We start from the raw sequence: 22,948 nt of genomic DNA, 5'->3' as shown, positions 1-22,948 counted from the left end.
TGCTAAAGATATGCAGAATTAGATAATAAAGTAGCCACAAAGAAGAGCAGTCAAACTGGTGTATGGGCTTGGATTCCATCATTTAACCTCATTAGACATAAACAATGATTGGTGATAATAAATTAAGCTAGCCAGTGTGTTCCGGTTCAGTTCTTTACACCATTCCCATTTCTGCTGATGGAGCTACAACCCCGGGGCTACTTGTGGACTCTGTGTAATGCTGTACTCCATATGACAAAATATACTGCCGGGAAATTTTGCACTGCATTTTTAACCTGCTATTTCCACAGTTGACATTTCAACATCACAATTGTTTACTCTCCTGGGAGATACTGGCATCTTTTGCAAATTTTAGCTGCTGTTGAATAATTGCTGGTGGGATGCTTCTTGCTTCTCATTTGCTGATTTAGTCTCACAGGCTCATTAAAAGTCTGTGGCTTCATTTCTGAAATCTGTGAGTTTTATCAGCAAGTAAGAGGGAAGAAAAAGAGATCAATATACTTGAGAGACCATAAAACTTGTCATTTGGCAATACATTCATTCTTGTCCTTTCTCTTGGTTTCCTTTGCGTGCAACATTCTATGTTTTTAGATAAGTGTGGGGGTGAAGAATGAAATTCGTGTCCAAGGGACAAATTGAAGCTTTCTGGGCCATCTGGGAATTAAATGAGCTCTTACTTAAAAAGAGCCTATAGTGACCTTCTCTGGCAGCACATTCCAGTGCTCTGCCATATGCACAATGAGGAAGTTTTTCCTAATGACCAGTTTTAAAAGGAGAGACACTGTTTCCCTGAAATAGTTTACTATGTACGTATCAGAAATTAAAAGCAATCATATCTGTTTTTCTAGAGCCCTGATTGCTTAATCTAATTATGACATTCTTAAATACCTCCAGTCTCTCTCCAAATGACAGCTTTATCTACAAGGGACTAGAATAGATCACAAAGGAATCAGTTAATATTTTTCACTTCGTAGGCACATCCATCCTCGAGACAGACTGTGCAAACCACGGGAGTTGTTTAAGTGCATCTAATCTGTGTTCATTTGTTCTGACTTTGCATTATGTGGAGCAACAGTAAAGATTGATTATATTGCAGGTAGTAGAAGGGTCAGAAGTATGAATTAACACCAAATTGTCCATGAGGAGCCTCTATCCATATTCCTTTCAAAAGAAGTTTTGAGTAGTATTAGATGAGGTAGAACAGGGATAGAGGGAATGAAGTGTAAATAAAGCATTACCACCACAATTCTGACACCCAAGAAAATCTTCCCTGATTCTCCAAACTAAGTCACTCTGGGAAATTGGGGAATGTACTGTCTTTATATTCCTTGCAATAGGTTCATAGAACTTATTGTTATAATGTCACTTTCAATAATTCTTCTCATTATTTTATTAAAGTCCCAGTAAAATGTACTGATTAAAAATTCAATCTCTAGGGGCTGGGGTTGTAGCTCAGTGGTAGAGAGCTTACCTAGCTTGTGTGAGGCAATGGGTTCAATTCTCAGCACCAACTATAAATAAATAAAATAAATAGTCAATCAACAGCTAGAAACATATATATATAAAACCTCTAAAGTTTGATTTCTTTCTTTTTTTTTTTTTGGTACCAGGAATTGAACTCAGGGACACTCAACCATTCAACTACTGACCACATTCCCAGCCCTATTTTGTATTTTATTTATAGACAGGGTCTCACTGAGTTGCTTAGCACCTTGCTTTTGCTGGCTTTGAACTCATGATCCTCCTGCCTCAGCCTTCCATCTTCTGGGATTATAGGCATGCACCACAGCACCCAGCTTAAAGCCTGATTTTGAATACCATCTTGGCTTCTTGCCAGTTCTGTGCCTTAGTTTCCTCCTCTGTAAAATGGGACTATAGTAGTTTCTCTATCATAGAGTTATGAGGATTAGATGAGTGAATAATTTAAAGCAATCAGAACAGTGCCTGCCACACTATAATAGCCATCTAATACATGTTGGCTTGTTGTTAACCTTGTGGATATTTTATGGATATATCTTATGGATAGGTTATATGGCTCATTGTTAATCTTATGGATATTTGCCCTCCTCTTAAGAAAACCTGGAGGCAGAGAATATGTCTGCTCATTCATTCCTACTGCATTCATAATACATGTTACAATGCCTGGCATACATTAGGAATTCAACAAATTTATTTACAGTAAAAAAATCAATAAGTCTAAAATATATTGCCTAGAAACATGATTTACTCTGGTAGTGAACATGACCTCAAACACCAAAAGATGAAGTTGGGCCTCTGTGAAACATTAAATTAAGAGATGGAATGGACCAGCTCTACCCCTTCAGGAAACCTATTTGAGAATATTTTAGGAAACATGATTGGATCCACAGGATATCCAATTTTGCAGTAAAGAGCTATGCCATAATGAGGTTTCTTTTTTTAAAAAAAAAAATAATAATAGCTAAAATAGCTCATCTTCTTAAAACATTAGCCAAAGTAGCAAGCTGTTTGAATATGATGATAATGGTTTCTAATGCTCAGTAAATACATTATTTTGCTATTATTATGCTTGTTTTAAAGGAAGCCTTTTGCCTTCTGTTTAAACAAAAGACAAAGAAACAGAACCACAAAGGAAGCAAATATTTAGATAGAGGGATTTAGAGACTGAGATCAAGATCAAGAGAGAGACAGAAATAGAGAAAGAGACAGGAAAGGAGGCAGTGGGAGTGACAGGCAGGAACACAGGGACTGATTTCTACAGGTCAGTCCAAAGTAATGAATATTAAATCTCAAAGTAACAATAGCAGTAAACCCCAAAATCATTCTATTAGGATCATGTGAGAAGTGTGTTTATTCATCAAAACATGAGTTTTGGAGTTTTCAATACAAAGCTAAATTTCAATGCATGATACAGAAGCACCCTGAGTCAGCAAGTCTGCCACCAAACGGTGTGGAACATTGTCCTGGGTCCTGGGAATATAGTGAGAAACAAGTTCTGGGCCTTTGAGGAACTTGGATTTCCGGAGTGAGAAATTATTCAACAAACTCATAAGGAACCAAGTGAGATAACTTCAGTAATTGACAGTATTTCAAAGAAGGTAGAATAGGAAGAACATGTTGGACTTGATGGGCGGGGGGGTTCCAGCAGGAGGCTGCTCATGTTAAGGTGGATGGTGCTGAAATTTGAGCTGACACTCTTCCTCAACTGCAGTGTTGAGAAAGAGCCAGCCATGTAGTGATGTGGAGGAAGAGCATTCTAATCAGTAGCAGGAACTTCATGGCTCTGGGACCCAAGTGAGCTCTAGCACCATGGCTTTGAGACCACATGCATGGTCTGTGAGGTTAGGACAATAGGCAGAGCCAGATCATTTAGGAAGGAATGTTAAAGAACTCACATTTTGCTTTAGTTGGATGGAAAGCTACTGAAAATTGTAATCTTAGAAGGGGTCTATGTATTTGGCATGGGGGGGGTGTTGCTGGGGATCAATTCCAGAGCTTTTTGCTAGATAAGTACCTTACCACTGAGCTACAATCCCAGCCCAAGTTGTTTTTGTTTTTTGTTTTGTTTTGTTTAATATCACTCTTCCTGTTGTCTGTGTGTTGAACCAATTGCTGGACAGGCAGTGGTAGAGACAGGGAGACTTGTGAATCTGTCACACTATCCTGTCATCCTAGTCCAGATGATAGACCAGGAAGGCTCCTAGAAGCAGTGAGATGTCAAAAATGATAGAATCCTGAGTTACATTTTGGAGTAAATAGAACTTACTGGTGGATTAAGGAGTAATGTGAACAACAAAGGATTAGAAGCTAATTTCTTATTTTTTGCCCTGAGTCACTGGTGTGGGTGATGGTATGATTATGGTGATGTGGAGAAGCTTTGAGGGAAATGACTTTGGAGGAGTGTCTGGAGTGAGCATAAGAAGAAAGAAAGCAACATACCTCTCTGGACTTCTTAAGTTTCAAGTGCCTAACAGAAACCCAAAGATGGGCGAGAAAACAGTTGAATAAACAAGGTCTGGGTTACAGAATGAAAGGTATAGGTGGTGCCCATATTTACCAGAGGAGACACAAGAGCAGGGCCCTGGGACACATCAACTTGCTAGAAGAAAACAAGGCCTCTGGAATTGACAAGACCAGAGGGTGAAGGTGTTGAGAGATGAGTCTCCTGTAGATTGAAAATTAAATTTTCAGCAAGATGTGGTCATTGATTGCTTTAATACTAAAGTTGATTTATGGTCAATTTGAAAGCTTGATTAGACAAGAAAGTAAGTAAAGAATTAGCAATTGTAAGTTCATATAGATAAATCTCATATTTGTGCTTAAAAACAAGTAACATATGAAAGAGTGTTTTGAAGAGGAAAAAAGATGATAGTAAGTATACTTATAAGCTGATAAGAGGTTCCAGGGAGGAAGGAGAAACTACTGATAGATTCCAGAGCAAGGTCACTGGGGACGTAACAGAAAAATGAAAAACTTCTTGATGTTCTTGATGGCTAAAAGTTGCAAGGCACTTGAGGAACAAATTCTACCATCACCTGATTTCAATTCACAACCGTCCAAATTTTATTCCCTCCTTCAAGAATAAGCATCTTCACATTTGCAGCATATACACCCAGTGGCAAACCAGACTAATCAGGGCAAGTGCAGAGAAGAATTCATACTGTGGTTGTCCATGTTCCCCCTCTTCCCATCCTCTCTGATTGTGTCTTTAAATTCAAGTAACAGAAGCCTGACTGCTTATGCATAATGATAATAGGGGTGTTATTTAACTTCCAAAAATCTTGCCAAAACTTCCGACAGCTTCCTTTATCTGTCCTCTTCTTCCTCTTAACACTTTCCCCTTTATTTACTATCATTTCCATTTTTAATTCATCAGGATACCATTCTTCATGGTCACTGAGATTTCAAACCCATGTCTCCCGTTCAAGTGTTCATCGCTTTAGTTAACAGATAATCCGTTGAAAGGTTGATTCAATATTGATACCTTTGAATCATGTTTTAAATGCATCGGTGTGGAGCACTTAAGCAAATTCAGTGATGAATAATGTATAAAGCACAATAAATATTTTCCCCACAACCATCTTTAGTGCAAAGAAAACGACTGGCACACATTGAGTTTGCACATATCATGATTCACTTGTATTTCTAACAAGTGCCGCAGGCACATATGCACTTGAAGGATTCTGTCAATCCTCTCAGCATTCAGGTGCCACTTTTCTGATTGACATCAGAGAAGATTTGTGTCATCCGAAAAGATAAGATTTTATGGAAAAGCACATAGTAATTACTCTTGCCTCTAGAGAAAAGCCATATTAGTCAAATCAGAAGCAAAATGACTCATGAAAAATAGACACCTCAGCCAAAGGTCAGCCCTCTCTGATATTTTTTTTATTGGTGCATTATAGTTGCACTTAATGATTGGATTTGTTGTTATACACTTGTACACATACACAATATAACAATATAATTTGTTCACTGTTTTCCCCCTTTCCCTCCTCTCCTCCCTCCCCCTGCTTCTTTTTCTCTATTCTACTGATCTCCCTTTGTTGATTTTCATGAGATCCTCCCGCTTTCTTTTCCTTTTTCTTCTCTAGCTTCTATGCATCATCACTTACTCATTTACTCACTCAATCAACAGATCTTCACTGAGTTTGTTATTTTCTAAGCATGGTTGCTCTGATTTTTGCTATTAGACAAATAACAACAAACAACCAAAAATGTATCCCTACCCCCCCAATCAGTCCAGGGAAGAAGAGAAATGAGTACTGATACTGACCAAGTAATAACTGACGGAGGAATGTATGTACAGAGAGTGGTGGGCAGTAGACCAAAGAGAGGCAAGTATTGCAACTTAGGAGTGAGACAGGTCAGGGTGTTTAAATGGGAGATGAAAAATCTGAGTACAGACTTGAAGATGACTGGGAGTCTACAATGCAAAGAAAGAGGTTTCAAGTTCTCCGGGCAAAGAGAATGACCTAACCATGGAGGTGGAGGCAAGATAGCGTGGAGCACTTGCAGAATTCCAGAGTTGTTTTTCATTTCTTTGTTTGTTTGGAGGCTGTTCTTTTGTTTTGTTTTTTGGAGTGGCTTCAAGGTAATCAGAAGCAAAGATACATTTATACAACTGAATAAGCAGGACAAGGTGACACCTCTGTTGTGCTTCCAATAAGCATGTGAGAGCTAGAATACATAGAGTTGCAGCTGTCTACTTTGATGGGTCTTATTTAAACTGGGGAGGGAGGCAAGAGATTCTGAGCATCCGTCATCACTCAGGACTCAGACAAGAAAAATTTTAAAATGGTCAACATTGTGAATTTCGCATTTTGTACTATGATATTAAAGCTTAATGGTCTGTTTTCTACCTTTCTTTCGTTCTCTCTCTCTTCCTTTCTTTTTTCGGAAATAATAACCTCTCAAGATCCCTGCTATCTTTGTGAGTCTATGCTCCCTGGACTGACTTAGGAAACATGATAATGGTCCTTGGAGGTTCCTCCCATTTTTAAAGCCTAAAAGGATTTGGCATAATATGCATGAATTTTAAATAAAATAATGCCAGGAGATGCCAAATAATGCTAACAAAAATGAATATAAATGTACAATAAATATTTCTAGAGTTCTTATAGTAAATCACTTGAACCCAGAAGATTCATTTTATTTTACTTGATCATTTTTTGCATTACATATATTAGTAATTAATATTCTATGCTCCCAAGATACACTGTGATTCCATGTATTGTGTACAGTTGTCACTGTGGAGATGTAAAACTAGTAAATTCATAACCATTATATTCTTTCTACCTCCTTATAAAGGGCAATTATACATGACTTATATACTACAGGGATGTTAGGCTGCTTGCAAATTTTGGCTGAGCCTGAATCTTCCTTTTTTAATTCAGGAGGTAAAATTAAACATATTTAATCAAGTAAAATTTAATCATACCCACTAAAGATTATAATGAGGACAGATAACCTCAATTAAACAAAATTTTTAGTAGAAAGAGAAAAGCCTCTACTTCACTCTTTTTCCTTAATTTGTGGCTTCTGTAAACTGCATAGGAGTTTGGGAGAGATGAGTTTCAAGCTCCCTTTCAAACCAAGTGATGAAATCATAGGTACAACAATTGACATCTGATAGAAAGTTCAAACTTAGTATTCCAGCCCTATCTGATTATGGGGTTTGAATAGATGTGGGCAATAATTTGACAAGTGAGTTCACAAAAAGGCCAGATGGAACCCAAGTCTTGAATTTGAAAATCAGCCAACTAGGCTTTTTTTCATTGCATATTCTGGATGGTGCTTATATAGATCTTCCTGAAAGAACACAGACCTGTTCATGCAGCATTTGCTGTCCTGGACCTAAGGTCACCAGATTGCTTAAAGAGCCCTTGAGTTTTATCACCAATTCATGGGAAAATCCTGCCTCTGTAACCAAAGACTTTAAGAACCAAGTTCAACATTGCCAGTGCCTTCTTACTTTGAACAAGGATTTGAAAGGTACAAAGAATTAATTACACTAATGTTCTCCTAGCAATTCAAGTGAAATCGAATGTCATTGCAGCAAAGCTTAATCATAATTAGTAGATCACAAGTTTTGAAATAAGGTGCTAAAATGGAAATGTACTGAGATACTGTTTAATGACCCACTAATGCTATTTCTAGTTTTAAACTGGTCAAAGTCAGGTAGCAAGCAAGAAGGTGAGTCAATAATGTTGGTTTTTTTTTTAAATTTCCAGGTTTAAAAAGTCATTATGCAATTAAATGATTATGAAATTAATCTGGAGTGAAAAACCAGAAAAAAAATAGAATATATATTACATTACAATAAGTTGAAACACAGCTTAAATGTATAAAACCTGTACTTTTAAAAAATGGTTTATGAACTTGAAGAAAAAAAGTTGATGTAAACTGTGGTGTCTGATCTAGAGCCTTTTTTAAAATAGAAATAATCAACATTTAGCTGAGTTTTCATTCTTAGGGCAATAAAGCAAATTAGCATGTGACATAAGCCATCTCTTAATAATAGTTTCAGGCTGCATTGACATAAAGTAATCAAATTTCCATAGGAAATTTAACTTCCATGCTAGACAGCTTAATTATCTGGTACATATTTCAGTAGTTCCCATTATAAGAAAATATGCCTGAGTTTGTCACCGAGAATGTCTATAACAATAGTTTGAATATTCGATAAATTTTAATGATCTTACAAATCATCTGCCTGCTGATACATATAAATATGTGTTCCATAGATATCACTAAATTTGACCAAAAGCTAAGTGGTGAAATAGGAACTAAAATCAGCCCTGAAGCAACATCTTTATTCCAAAAATTCTTAAAATTTAACAAATAATCTTTCTCTTTGTAATATAAAGATGAGAAAATTGGCATAGAATTTGAAAATTATATAATTATGATATACTACTACAGAATGGCCTACTTTTCACCCCTTTCTAGATTATTGACCCAGCTATCCCTATCATCTTGGAAATAGATAAACAAATGTATGATGTTTTCTATTTTTATAGTGCTCTCCACTCCATAAAGCATTAATATGTATAATACCATGTGGTATCCACATTGCCCTGAAGTAGGTGATTGATAGTTAACACTATTCTTCTGTCACAGTGCAAAAATAGAAATCTAAAGTTTGTCAGAAGAGCCTTGATTTCAAATCCTTGGCCTTCTCAATGCTGTTAAAGTCAATCCATTTTGTCTTATAGAATGGACCTTGATATATTTTACTCTTTGGGGTAAAATTATAACATGCGAATTATACTTTTTTTTCGGCTCAAAGCTTATTAAATGGGATTGAAAGAGATTAATGAACGTAGGCCCATTGGCATAACCAACAGAGATAGTAGATACCTGACACTGGCAAGAAAGAAAGAAAAAATATGTTCTCTAAAGAGAATCAAGAGCCCCAGCATTGCCACAAGCTCAACTTCACTTGGTTCGGTGAAGTTAGAAACCAGCTGCCTCTGTAGCCCTGAGAACATCATGGTTCTGCTGCCAGGCCCTGTGACTGGTGCTGACATCAGAACACTACTGTCTTCAGGAAAGGATCCGAATGCCAGTCCAAGGAGGTGTGCTGTTATGAACATCAGTAATAACAAGGAAAATATTTACCCAGAACTCACTACATGTCAGGCAAATGAGAAAGCATCCCTAACTTTGCTATTCTGTCTTTCAGCCTCCTATCCTCTTCCCACTTATCTATGGTCCCTGGACTCCCACTTGCAGACTCAGTCTTACTTGAGTGACCAGGAATAGTCTAAATTGTAGGTAGGAAAGCTGCGAAGATATTTGCCTCATGATCTAAAACTCAAATACCAAATCATTATTCACTTTAGACTGGCTCAGACTTCGGGCCTTGTTTCTTATCCATCTCCTCAGTTCCTGTCCTAGCACAAGACAATATTATCCCCTCGATTTTTAAGATCCTGAAAAAAAAAAAAGACTTTATTGATCTTATTCACTACTGTCATCTTAGCAATAAGTAGCACGAAATAGGTTCTTAAACACTTATTAAATAAGCTTCAATGTACCACCACTCTAGCTGGCCCCTACACATTGGTCCTCTTGTATAAGGTTCCTAATCTCATCAGGAGTGTCATCATCACTATGGTTACAAAGCACCACTTTCTGGGGATGTACTACATGCTGTATTATATGAGGGGAAAAAAGGGCCTTCTTTGTATACATGATGTTATTTAATTTTCATGAACCTTATTAGGCAGATAATATCATTTTTATTGCACAAAGGAGAAAATGAAAGCTAAATGATTTTCACAAAGTCTCACACACACAACCATAATTCAAACAGAATCTGAGTAATTCCAAAGGCAGCCCTATGTTCTCTCTTCTAGACTCTCCTTGAAATTTCAGTGAATTTCTGAACCTCAAGCCAAGGTTTTGAATCTTATTGCTTACTCACAATCTTTCCTGATGTCAAATGCCCACATTTCCAAAGTCATCCTGTTCCTGTGTTACCCATCCCTGTGTTGGGACATCTTGTTGAAGCTGATTGCTTATCTTCTGTAGCCACACCCTCCTGGTCAAAGCCCTTCCCCAGTATGCTTTTAGGCCCCAGTAGTTGCTTCGGGGTAGGGCACATCGTATAAAAGAGGACCCAAAAAATGAGTCATAGCCAAAGGCTTTCAAGATTACCAAGAGACAGATTTGAGAAACAAAGTATAACCATACAGAGCAAAAAGCAGAAGTGAGGTAGAATACAGATAGACAGATCCACTATCAATCATTCGGTGGAATTAGAATGGGAAAAAATCTATGATCAAGAGCCCAGCGTAGGAGGCTTGAGTGAGTGGTAAAAACCACCTACTAATGCCCCTAACATTCCTTTCTGAAAATCAGCCTGGGGCTCAGAAGGGTTGAGTTCATTCAAAGTGCATAATATGCATGCTTCTGCTATTTCTTCTGCCCCCAAACTTGCATGTCTGTATTGATGTCCTGGAATATAATGGACTTTCAGCACATGTTCTGTGGGATGAAAGAATCAGACAGTTATCTTTGAAGACAATAGTGTTCGCAAGCCAGCACTTCCCCCTAAATGGTACAGGGCTACTCTACCAGTGTCTGCTCTATTCCAAGAGTGAGCCACATTCTAGGTCCCCACACTTCTCAGCCCTTCCCACACTGCTCCAGTGAAACAGGCAACTCTCAGTGGTACCAACAATATTATGTCAACTGCATCATGTATTCATAACCCTGCCTTCAGCAGCATTCATTGTATTATACAACTTTAATATGCACTGCTGTATACATCAGATACTCAAACATCTTGATGCATAAGTCTCCTAAAATCTGACATCTCTATACATACTGAAAAATTTAAGTGCTCTTTTCCAAATTTATTCTACAAGACACAAAACTGATGTTATTAATTATGCAATCATCTTTCCTTTTAAAAAAAAATTATCGTCAATGAAGAAATGCAAGTTTCAGCATTTTGCAGAAGTTGCTACATGTAGGAGGATGAGTAAGAGACATGGCCAGGAGGCCATATGCATCCTGGATAGCAGATGGAGCCTCGAGAGACAGAGTATGTCATTGTAACACATACTGTGACGCATCTTAAAATGACTTCGTTTCATGAGCTTTTAGAAGTGTTTGCATATAATTGGAGCTGTAAATATTAAATCCACAATGCCAGGGGTCTGCTTCCCATGGTCATGTCAAGTGAAGGGGGCAGTACAGGGAAATGGTCAGCAGCACAGGCTTTCAAGACCAACTTCTTGGTTTAAATCCAGGCTCTATTCCTTAGTAATTACGCCACCTTGAGAAAATTCCTCCCTCTTTCTGAGCCCCAGTTTTGTCATCTGTTAAAGAAGTCTAATCAGTGTAGTCACCTCATGAGACCACTGTGAAGATGAAATAAGGCAATGTGCATAATGTAATTGAGACGTCGGGAGGCATTCGTTCTTTTTATAATTATTATTAGATTACAATTTCTGGGCAAGAACTATGCCTTCTGTTTGCCTAAATCTTTAATGCAACCATAAAAACAATTAATTTATTTAAAAGCCTGGTTTTCTAAAGGAGTAAGCTTTAATTTTCAGAAGAAAAAAAAAAAAGGCCTTCTATATCACATAGGTCAAATGAGGTGTGAGATAATGAGAAACGAAACCTCCTGTGGCCTCCTGGCTGACAAGAAGCTATGCCAGGGTGGAAAGCCTGTTCCGAGCCCTCTAATGTGTTTATTCTGCAGCCTCCCCGTGGAAGGAGGCACTTTCATCTCTGTTAAGAGCAGTGGAAATATTAGGCTCAATTGAGCTTTCCGGGCTTTGCCCTACCTCATTTGGGTCTGCTGGTCCAGGAAGGAGCTAAGAGAATTTCATCTTTTCTCCACTCTTAAAGTAAACCAGCTTTGTTACCTCATTTCTTCTGTCAGGGTATATCTCAAAGCTCTCTGGCAAGCTCTTTCTTGAAGCCAATTCTGATTTTGAAACTTTCACTGCCCCCAGAAAAGAGCTGAATCTGTCTCTCTGGGAGAACAAAGAGTGATGGGGGAATCTCCAGAAGTGGATGCCCAAAACTCCTTAATTGGTGAAGCAGTACTGGAACTTATTACCAAAGAAAGGAGAGTTGGTAGGGGTGGAGAGACTGTACTGTGGAGTTAATATTTCCCAAATAAATAGCCTCTCCCAGCATGAGTTAGAGCTTCTGTTTTCCTGCTAAGAAGTTGATGTAATTGATAATTTGTAAAAGCAATCAATTGCTGAGACCATTGCTTGCAAATAGATGAGACACAGAAGAAAGAGCAATAGCAAAGAAAAAGACCATATTGCAGTCACTTTAGCAAGCACTTCCAACACAATGACTAATTCTACCAGTAAACTGCCACTGTTACCACTTACGGGGCCTCATTCTATACCAGACACTTTGTGTGTATGTGTGTATTATCACATTTTCATATTTAATTCGAATAAGGAATTATAGGTAGGAAGTGGTATTGTCTTCATTTTAGAGATGAGGAAAGCCTGACTTGACCCCAAAATGCTAAATGACTTGCAGATGGCCACATGGCTCATAAAGTATGGAGACCTCATTTATGCACAGATCTCCCTGACTCTTAAGTCCTAACCACTGCTTCTCAGAAGAAACAAGAAAAGGTCAACTAACCAAAGAAGGCAGTGGCCCCACCAGCAAGGACAACTTGAGACCTAAATGAGAACACTGTAGATGCTACTAAAGAAAACAATGCAAAATCAAACAGAGGCAATATAGGAATAGGTGGTGGATACAATTGTTTATCTAGGACTAGAAAAATAATAGTCAAAGAAGAATGGATGGTCCCAAGGAGACGTTTAGTTAAACGATTAACTTTTAATTAGATGTTTATGTTTTACAGTAAATCATTGTATGTATTTACCTAGATAGTGATGAATGTTTTCAAATTCTTTCTTAATGTCCCAATTAGTGCTTGTACAGCACTAATACCTACATCTGCCCATCCCTAATAAACTATTCCTTGGATGTTTTTCTTCCCCTTTCCATCTTGTCATATCCTATTAGTTTCACTTATAGTAATTTCTATTATTTATAATTATATGAAATGCTTATTTGTCTACTTACTTATATGTTGTCATTACTTATAGACAACCAAAAATATCTTACAGTGGACCTGGCTTACTTTAAGGGAGGTTAAAATTACTTTTCTGGGTTGAAGGAGAATTTAGTAAAAGATTTTATTACCTTTTTGACTAATAAATATTCTTTATATTTTGTAAACCTAACTCTTTGTCTACTAACTTGCTACTAATGTTCTCATTTTTTGTGTTATTTTTGGTTTATGAAAAGTGTTTAATGCCAGAATAACATTAGATTAACTTTAGTATATTGCTCTTTACCATTGTGATTTCTAAGACATATTTTATGTCTAAGACATATTTGGTCTTTTTTTATTGGTGCATATTAATGATACAGAATGGTGAGTTTCATTAATGATTTGATGTTTTACCTTTAGCTCTTATTTGTTTTTGATACATGATAGAATTAGTAATTAATAATTTTATTTTGATAAATAATCTATTTTCTCAACTTTTAATCTCATATTTCCTTCATATTTCTTTATGATTCTTCATGTATAATATATTAATTTACTATATTAATTTGAGGTTCTTCTTTACATGCATTAGCATTTGTTCTATTTATTTCCCTGTTAATCCTTTTGGTAGTAATTCAGTGTTTTAATTATTATTGCTGTATAACAATTACATTTTCTTTTTTGTAAATATTGATTTTTTTAGTTGTAGTTGGACACAACACTTTCATTTTATTTATTTTTATGTGATTCTGAGGATCGAACCCAGGGCCTCGCACGTGTTAGGCGAGTGCTCTACTGCTGAGCCACAACCCCAGCCCAACAATTACATTTTCTAATGTGCTTTCATATTCTTTAAGGCAAGACCCTTCTATTATTTTTCTCTTTCCAATTTTTCTTAATTTGGCCCTATAGCACTTTCTTAGTTTTTGTCCCAGATTTAGACAAAAGTTATCCTTTCAAGTTTGAATTTCAGTGTTATAAGCTTTCATATCTTTGTGCATGTGTGACTTTATCATTTCATGTGGAGAGATAGAAGACAATGAATTTGAGGCCGCTAAGCAAATAATATATCACTAGATGCTTCTAAACTATTACTTAATAAATATTTATTTGAATAATTGTGTCCCTTAAGTCTGTGAAATGATTAACTTCAACATCTGGAATTTCTCAGTAGAATTGTTTGTGGGTAGAGCATGATTACACGGATTAATCATTATCCATTGAGGGGAGGGAGAAGGGGTCTTTAATTCAATCTCATGCTGCTTTCTTATGCCAGATGCATTTATTTCTCTGTGTAGCACTAACTGTTCAATATAATTAGTTAATTTCACTTTCTCTGTAGAAAAGTATTACAGTCCCATTGTTGCTCCCATGAAAACTTGTTCCTCACACAAAAGCCATTCAGTACATACACTGGTGGGGGCATTAGTTAGACAGGCTACTACAGATTAGGGAATTCTTTCCTATAGATTTCAGATATTATCTTACAGAATTCTAAGCTGTAGAGTTGGCAGAGGCTAGAGATCAGATAAATTGAAAACACATCCCCAGAGGTTCACTAATGGTCACAAAGCTGTTAGGTCATATACAAAGGTTAAAAGTAAATGACTATTTTTCTGAAGAGCTTAAGATAGCCCTAGACAATGTTAGTTCTAAACATGGAACATATCATCTCTCCACAACCATGATGTGCTACTCAGCTGAAGCTAGTTTGCAACGTCTTGAGTGTAGTTGTGGCTTCTTCAGAGAAATTCAGCTGCATATAAGCAAATAAAAAGCTCAGCAGAAGCAGTAGTAAACACAGTGCAAAAATAGTTTCTGAAAATCTGCAGGGAAGAGCTGAGTTTTGAAAGTTGAATAAGAATAGAGGCAAATCCATTTCTAGGTAGAAAGATAGTATAATCAAATTTGTGTGGGCATGACAATGCTTCCCCCATTCAAGAAAAACAAATTGTCCAGTATGATCTGAGTCGGTGTGCATTGCAGGAGTGGAAAATTAATTATTCTCTATATATTTCATTGTTCTTAGTTGGGACAATCTCTATAACAAAAGGCAGGTTAACAAGAGAAAAAACAACAGAAATTTAACAACACATGTATCTCATGGGAGATACCCAGGGAAGTGAGTAAATCTTTAAAAGATGGCTTTAAGTTTGTGTTTAAATACCATCTTTAACTGAGATGATAGAAGGTGGCTAAGTAGATAGCCAGGTAATAGGAAAATAGCCAGTAAAAGCACAATAAATATGAGTAAGCGTCACTATATAGATTTATGCTACCTTCTCTATTGACTCATCCTTCTCTTCCTGCTACAGAAAAGGAGAACTTTCATAAATGAAGGTTTCCTTCATAGATGTAAATTTCCCCATATAGAAGCCAACTTCTGCTCTGTTCTCAGAGCTTCTCCTCTTGTCTGCAGGTTTTTTTCAAAATAATCTTTACATCAAAGGGACGTGCTTTGGAGTGGCATATTCTGCTCTTCTACAGCACACATGCAATGTTGGAAATAAAGCTAGTACTGAGGTAGGGATGACCCCTTATGCCATACTATTGATTGTGAAATTTATCCAGTGGGTAATTCAGAGGTTGCAGTTAGTACTGATATGGTCTTATGTGCGTTTTAGAAAACAAAACAAAACTGGCCACAAACTAGGGAGCTGAAGCCAAGAAAATAGTTGGGAATAATTTGTTCCTGCCAGCTAAATGTGGAGCTTGCCTTCCATTGTTCTCTTGTGTTGGAAGAGAATTAAAGAAATGGAAGAGGGAAAAGGAGAAAGCTAAAAGAGAACAGAAAGAACTCTCTGGAGCAAGTTATATGCATCAAAAGGAGGAAAGAGGAAGTGAAACTTCCATTCCTCTCACCTCCAGATCTTCTCTGGCATCTTGGCCTGGAGACCAGGAGCTACCTGGTGAATACTGACTCCTGAGTATTGATATCATCCCCTCTTTTGCTTCTGACATTTGATTTTGTCACTAAGTCCTTTTCAATTTGAAAAACCTTTCTCATTGCCCTCCCTGCCATCACTAGCAGGAGTTTCCAGTTTAACCACTCAGCACCTAGTTGATATCCTGGAGGCCTTACTTCTCCCTTCTTGTTAAATCTCCCCTAGATCACCCTCACCAAAATGCTTTTACCATCAGGAGCCTTGCTCAAAGGTTTATTTTAGGCTGCTGTGATGGCACAGGACTGCAATCCCAGAGACTTCAGTGGGAAGTTGAGGAGTTTGAGGCAGGAGAACAGCAAGTATTAAGATCAGCTTCAGCAACTTAGAACTTTCCTCAAAAGAAATTAGACTGGCAATGAAACTCCACGGTAAAGAGCCCCTGAGTTCAATCCAAGTACCAAAAAAAAAAAAAAAGTTGAATTTGTGGGGACAAAAGTCAAATTTTCAGAATATACTTAAAACCCCTATCCTATCTACCCTCATGAGTGCTCTCATTTTCTGCCTGTGATCATACTTTTCCTCTTGTAAACACCCTCAGCATCCCTTCCTTCATTATACCCAAGTCAAAACCTTTCAGTGCTCAAAGTTCAACTCAAATTATTTTCTTTTTTTCCTCTTTTTTTGCAGTGTAGGAATTGAACCTCATCTGTGCTAGGCAGGTGTTCTACCCTAAGCTACAACCCTAGCTCTGTTTCTTGCTACATATTGTTGGTTTTTTTTGGGGGGGGGGGCAGGTAGGGGAATCCATGCCACTTTCATTTTATACAAGGGCTTAAAATTTAACTGAGAAAACCCTCTTCATTTGTTGAACATGTATTATTGACCCAAATGTTTGGTAAGGTCTCACAAATATTCCAATAACTCCCAATTCGAACATACTTAGTTCAACTTCACCAATATTTATTCTACAATATGTACAAGGCATTGTTATAAACATTCTCAGACTGCCATTGTTAAAGGATAAATGTGTCAAATGTCTGCTCTTGGGAAGAATAGTTCACATATTTATTAATACTGGAAGACCATTTATACTTCATCCATATGATTAATAATTTGTGACTTTTCAAACCAGATACTCTTCCCCCATTGAATTGATGAGTTCTATAAATAGAAGGAATTGTGATGGAAGCTACATCAATGTGTTTAATTGCACACATTTTACATTTCACGTCAAGAATCCAGGCTTAGTAGATACAGAAATATAATCAAGCCTTCAACATCATACTTGATCTTGAAACACATATTGATCTTGAAACACTATTGCTAATAACTCCATATATATTAGAAGTGCTTCACTCAAGGGTCTAGAAATTTAGGGAACTATGGTCCATTCATCTTCCCTACTTCCTTATATAAGAACTTATTAAGATTTCTTTGGGAAAAGGGGGGGAGAAGAAGAAGAAGAGGAAAAGTTTTTTCTATTAGTTTTTAAAGGAAGTAAAAGTAATTTCTTTAATTATTTCACCTGAAACCTTAACAAATGAGTTATTAGCAGAAATCTAAGAAATAGGCTGCATAAAGGGAACTGACTATAAGGATGATGAGCCTTATAAAAATCAAAGACCAAATGCTTGGTGTGCCACCTCTTGCATTTAGGCCAAGAACCATCTGTCCTCTGGTGTTCGTAGCAAAAATTGTCAGGAAATAAGGTGTTAGGAATCAATGTCTCCCTCAGATAGAAAGCATATTTTCCAAAAGTATGGGAATTTTATCACAGAAGTATCTGAATACCACAGGGAAAAAATAAAGAATTTAGCCTCATAGGAAAGCAGAAAGTACCCAGTGTTACAGTCTTTGGCCAATGCTTTCTAATTCTTCTTTTTCATATCTTTAAATACAGAATCCCCTTCACCTACAACTGAGTTTAGAAAATTCATTAAGTTCTGATGCTGATGTCACTGTCTCAATCCTGACCATGAACAACTGGTACAATTTTAGCTTGTTGCTGTGCCAGGAAGACTGGAACATCACTGACTTCCTCCTCCTCACCCAGAACAATTCCAAGTTCCACCTCGGGTCTATCATCAACATCACGGCTAACCTCTCCTCCACCAAGGACCTCTTGAGCTTCCTGCAGGTCCAACTCGAGAGCATTAAGAACAGCACACCCACCATGGTGATGTTTGGCTGCGACATGGAGAGTATCCGGCAGATATTTGAAATTACCACCCAGTTCGGGGTAACACCCCTTGAGCTTCATTGGGTGCTGGGAGATTCCCAGAATGTGGAGGAACTGAGGACAGAAGGTCTACCCTTAGGGCTCATTGCTCATGGGAAAACTACACAATCAGTGTTTGAGCACTACGTGCAAGATGCCATGGAACTGGTCGCCAGAGCAGTAGCCACCGCCACCATGATCCAGCCAGAACTTGCTCTCCTTCCCAGCACGATGAACTGCATGGAAGTGAAAACTACAAATCTCACTTCAGGACAATATTTATCAAGGTAGGATTCAAGGGCCATGAGAGAAAGTAAAATTTTCCTATTTGTCCCCTATAATTCTGAGTAGTCTTAAACTCTAGTAATATTTCTGAAAGTGCTTCCAGTTACATAAGGTTAGTATCTTCATTTATCAGCTGTAATTTTATGTACCCAATGTGACAGCGAGTACTCGTCTTGCTTTTAGACCTTGGCTTAACCCCTTACTCACCATTGGTTTGGGCAAGTTATTTAAAACCTCTGAGCCTTAGTTTTCTAACTAGCTGGATAGAGAATAATAAGGACACCCTTATTAACATTAAAGTACCTTAATTAACATTAAAAGTACCTAACACCATATGGACTCATGGTAACTAAATAAAAGTATTTCTTTCCTGCCTATTCTTTTTCATATAGATATGCTTAAAAATATTTCTAAATATATAAAGACGACAAAATTACTCAAGCAGGAAATCTACTTTTCTCTCTGCCCCCAGGCCTTGATACTTAGAACAGTTATAAAGATCAAAGACAGAATCTAGAGTTAGACTGAGTTTGAATTTTAGCTCTGTGACTTACTACTTCCATTACCTAATCAAGTTACTCAACTTTGCTCAGTCTTAGTTTCTTATGTTTTGTATCAATTTATGGATAAAATGGATATAGCACTGGATCCTGTGACCCATGGAATTGGAATATATTATAGATAAATGGACTCATAGATAGATAGGAAGATAGATCTATGAATTCCATGAGAGTATTTTTTTTAATTTTTAGCAATTATGATTTAGTATTTGGGACATAAATAATTACACATACATATATTCAAATTAGGCACCTTTCTGCTTAGTACCTCAAACTGATTCCAAAGCTAGAATGAAACAGCTTATTTAAAATAAAGAGTAACCCGTCATATGGAAATGATTTTCATAATACCTGGGAAAAGAAGATATTTTGTAGGGGCCTAGATTTTCTTCTGATAAAGGATGACCTATGGCCAGAGATGCCAAGTCAGAGAATTATTGGTATTCCAGAGGTGAGAGCTCACCTGTAGTCTAGGCCCTGCTTTTAGGCAGTCCTCTTAGAACAATGACAATACAAAGTTGACAATACAAAGAAACACAAGACAACCTCATAGTGTCTTGCCTTTAAAGAATAAAATTTCAGGGAGGGGCCTCAGAATTTTACATTTGTAGATTGGGTACTACCATATTCAAGGCAACATGCTAAATGGCAAGTATAAGACTAAGCAAAATCTACAAACTCCTTTCAGAATATTGTTGATAAAATATAAAATAATTCAGACTTTTATTTCTTAAAAATATGTTAATGATAAAATTAGATGTTCTATCATCATCAGAACTTTCCATTTCTCGATATTACCTTTGAGTCTCCATAAGATTAAAGTCTATGCCTATTCTATTTTACAATTGCTGTCCAGTTTAATCTACTCTTTATAGATAACTGAAGCTCAGGATTTTATCTAAGAAAAGAAACATTCCCCTTCACAGAAAACATATAAGCAAAGCTTTGATTTATAATTTCAAACAGGCATTATTTTGGAAAGAGAATCACAAACAACAGACAAGAAAAACCACCAGTGAAAGCTACATTAAGTTGTTTACCATCTTTCTGTCCTCATGTAAAATGAAGAACACAAGAAAAATGATTCTGTGTGGATCCTAAACAAAGAATATTTGTTGACTTAGGTTGCATATATCTTAGGGATTCATTTTATCAAGATCAACCAACATATCTGGTTCCCCAAGATGTAGTTTATATCAAAATGACGTGCCTCTTTCCACAAGGATCCCCTGCACTTTGAAAGTACACAATGGCACTTACTCTGTCACCATTATTTGTCTCTGTGACTTACTTCTGAATTAGAATATAAATTCTATTAAGTGGAGACAGTATGATTCAGCCCAATCCAAAACCTAGCATGCTGCAGGCACTTAATAGATATTTATTGACAAAGGAAGAAGGAAAGGAAACTTACTATTATATGTGTATCCTAAATTTTCTGTTGCTGTAGAAGAAAATGGATAGTTGGTAGAAAAAATATTATCTAAATTATAAACACTTTTTTTCTTACATAGATACTACTGTCTGGTTATCTTTTTTCCCTTTTCTTTCTTTCTTTTTTTTAATTTTTGTATGTGTGTGGAATGTTAAGTTAGTGGATTATCTCTAACCTCATCATGACTATTTCCACATTTTTATTCCACAAATTTTAAAAACTGTGAAAGAAGAGTGTGAAGTTTGGAACCCAGCAGCAATTCACAACGTATTAGGGTCAGTGACAATATCTTCATCCCCATAGATATGTTTGAGAAATGAACTCAAAGAACTTCAGAAACTATGCCTGGGATTTCTTAAACTCCCTGAGGAATGCAGTCAAAGAGAAACTTTCAAAGTGTTCAGGAAAGGGTCAAGGAAAGTGGGTGAAACCCTGGAAGGAGTCTTTATAATGAATAACTTAAAATCTGCCTTAAGCCATGAAACATCTGTGGATCTTTCATCATCCTTATTTATTTGGTCTAATTCAATCTTTTAGAAAGTTAGTTATTCTCAGTCCATAAGTCACATCTGCATATAGTAATTTTCTTAATTGTTTCTAAATTTTGTGAGGCTGACCCCACTACCTCACTGCATAATAAAAACCGGGAGGATAATGAGCCATGTCAGAGTTATGCAAGCTTTCATTTCTCACACAGTCATTTTCAGTTTGGGCTGACAGTATTGTTAACATTTTAAAATGTTAACAGAATCGCCAAAAACATGGCATTTTCAGTATAGACTTTTAGACTAGAAAAATCATTTCTAATGGCAGAGTACATAGACATAATTACAGGTATAAAAGATTTTATTCTTCCCAGTTCCCTTGCATGCCAGAGTAAATGTCCATCATAACTAAATGCACAAAAAACTGTTTGGGGACCCAGTTTCTTGTGGGATATTTAATAATTTCTTTACAAGTTGCTTTACTAAATGTTAATTATTTGGAGCCAGTATAGCTGGCACATTATTCTGATAATTCTTCCATAAATACACATGTCAGGATGCATCTGTCCAACCAATGACCATTTGTTGAACTAAGGAGAAGTCAATAAAGACTCAAATCTTGCCATTTTTGGAGTTGACAGTCTAACACATGAGGTTTAAAAGTAAGCAAGAGTTATAAACGATGGGATGTGTGATTTTTAAGAATAGAGATGTGGCCAGGCATGGTGGCACACTCTTGACGCCAGTGAGTCAAGAGGCTGAGGTAGAGGATCCCAAGTTTGAGGCCAGCCATAGAAACTTAGCAAGACCCTGTCTCAAAATAAAAAATTAAAAGGGCTGGAATGTAGCTGCATGGTTAAGCACCCCTGGATTCAATCTTCAGTACCAAAATAAAAATAAAAATTTGTTCAGAAACACAGAGAAAGAAATAACTAACTCTTCTTAGACATTTGGTGATGGACTTTGATTTTTCAGGTTTGGAGCAAATGGACAGGCATGGAAAATGTCATATGCAGATTTTTCAAGACTAGAAAAGGAAATTTAGTACTGTTGGAGCATTAATTGCATATGAAGAGGATTTGAGATGATTCTGGAAAAGCAATTAATTTGACAGCATAGCACTCGGGTTTTTTATGCCACACAAAAGGGGTTTGCATCATAAGCACAGTAGACATCAGCGGAATGGCAGAATATTAGCCATGACACATTTATAAAATTATAGTCTTGTAACAAATTAACTAAATAAAATGAGAGAGTATAAAAGTCTTGAAAATAAATTTTAAAACCATTAGGATACAAAATTATTTTTATTTCACAAAATTAATTTCAGCCTTGCCCACATTTCCCTCCTTCCTGTACCATGAACACTAAACTTATAAAAATGAACAAAAGTTTGAGGATTTACCTGCTATTCCTAGGAGTAAGATTTGTACCTGCTGATCTGAAGGCCCTGGTTGCTAATGAATCCATTGTTCTTGGAGAAAGACCTTCATGGGTTACTCATAGTCAGGTCAAGGGCACTTACCCTTTAAATTTTTAAGAGTATAGACCCCAGTAAATACCCCTTATCCTTGGCCTGAAAAAGTCCCTGACCGTTTGCCTAAGTAATTATAATTCTGATAGCTATTTGAGCTTCTAAGAGGGATGTGAAATCCTGACTTTCTTCTTCAAACAGCTTCTGAACTTCATTTCTGTATCCTGCAAGAGTTCTATGAAGCAGGAAATAATTAATTCATTTATTCATTCAGACATTTATTGAAATTTGCTAATATTAGGTAGAAAAAAACCTCAACTGGAGACACAAAGAGTAAAAAATATATAGAGGGTTCTGCTCTCAAGAAGCCGACAATCCCTTGCATCTGTTCTCACACCAGCAAAGGATAGACCCACCTTATTATCTATACTTTTATCCATTTTTCTTGACCTGGATATTTGATTATCATTATTTATTGAGCCAATACCCATTCTATTTGTGATTATTCTCTGGCACTAGCTGGCATTTCTAGTCCCCCTTTCAGTTGATCTTGAAGCTTGATCCAAC

General features: G+C 36.8%; 1 protein-coding gene across 2 annotated transcripts in view; it reads left to right on the top strand.

The window, feature by feature from the left end:
• Positions 1-22,948, top strand: part of Grin3a (glutamate ionotropic receptor NMDA type subunit 3A) — a 157,163-nt gene that overhangs the window by 26,155 nt on the left and 108,060 nt on the right. For both annotated transcript variants that reach the window (XM_026379713.2, XM_026379705.2), the window contains exon 2: positions 17,825-18,429. In XM_026379713.2, the coding sequence (XP_026235498.2) occupies positions 17,825-18,429 (605 nt within the window). The remainder of the gene's footprint in view (positions 1-17,824; positions 18,430-22,948) is intronic.

The sequence above is a fragment of the Urocitellus parryii genome, chromosome 4 (genome assembly GCF_045843805.1).
Source record: "Urocitellus parryii isolate mUroPar1 chromosome 4, mUroPar1.hap1, whole genome shotgun sequence".
NCBI classification, from domain to species: Eukaryota; Metazoa; Chordata; class Mammalia; order Rodentia; family Sciuridae; genus Urocitellus; species Urocitellus parryii.
Note: the sequence above shows the minus strand (reverse complement) of the source record. Positions and strands in the feature narration are given on the sequence as shown.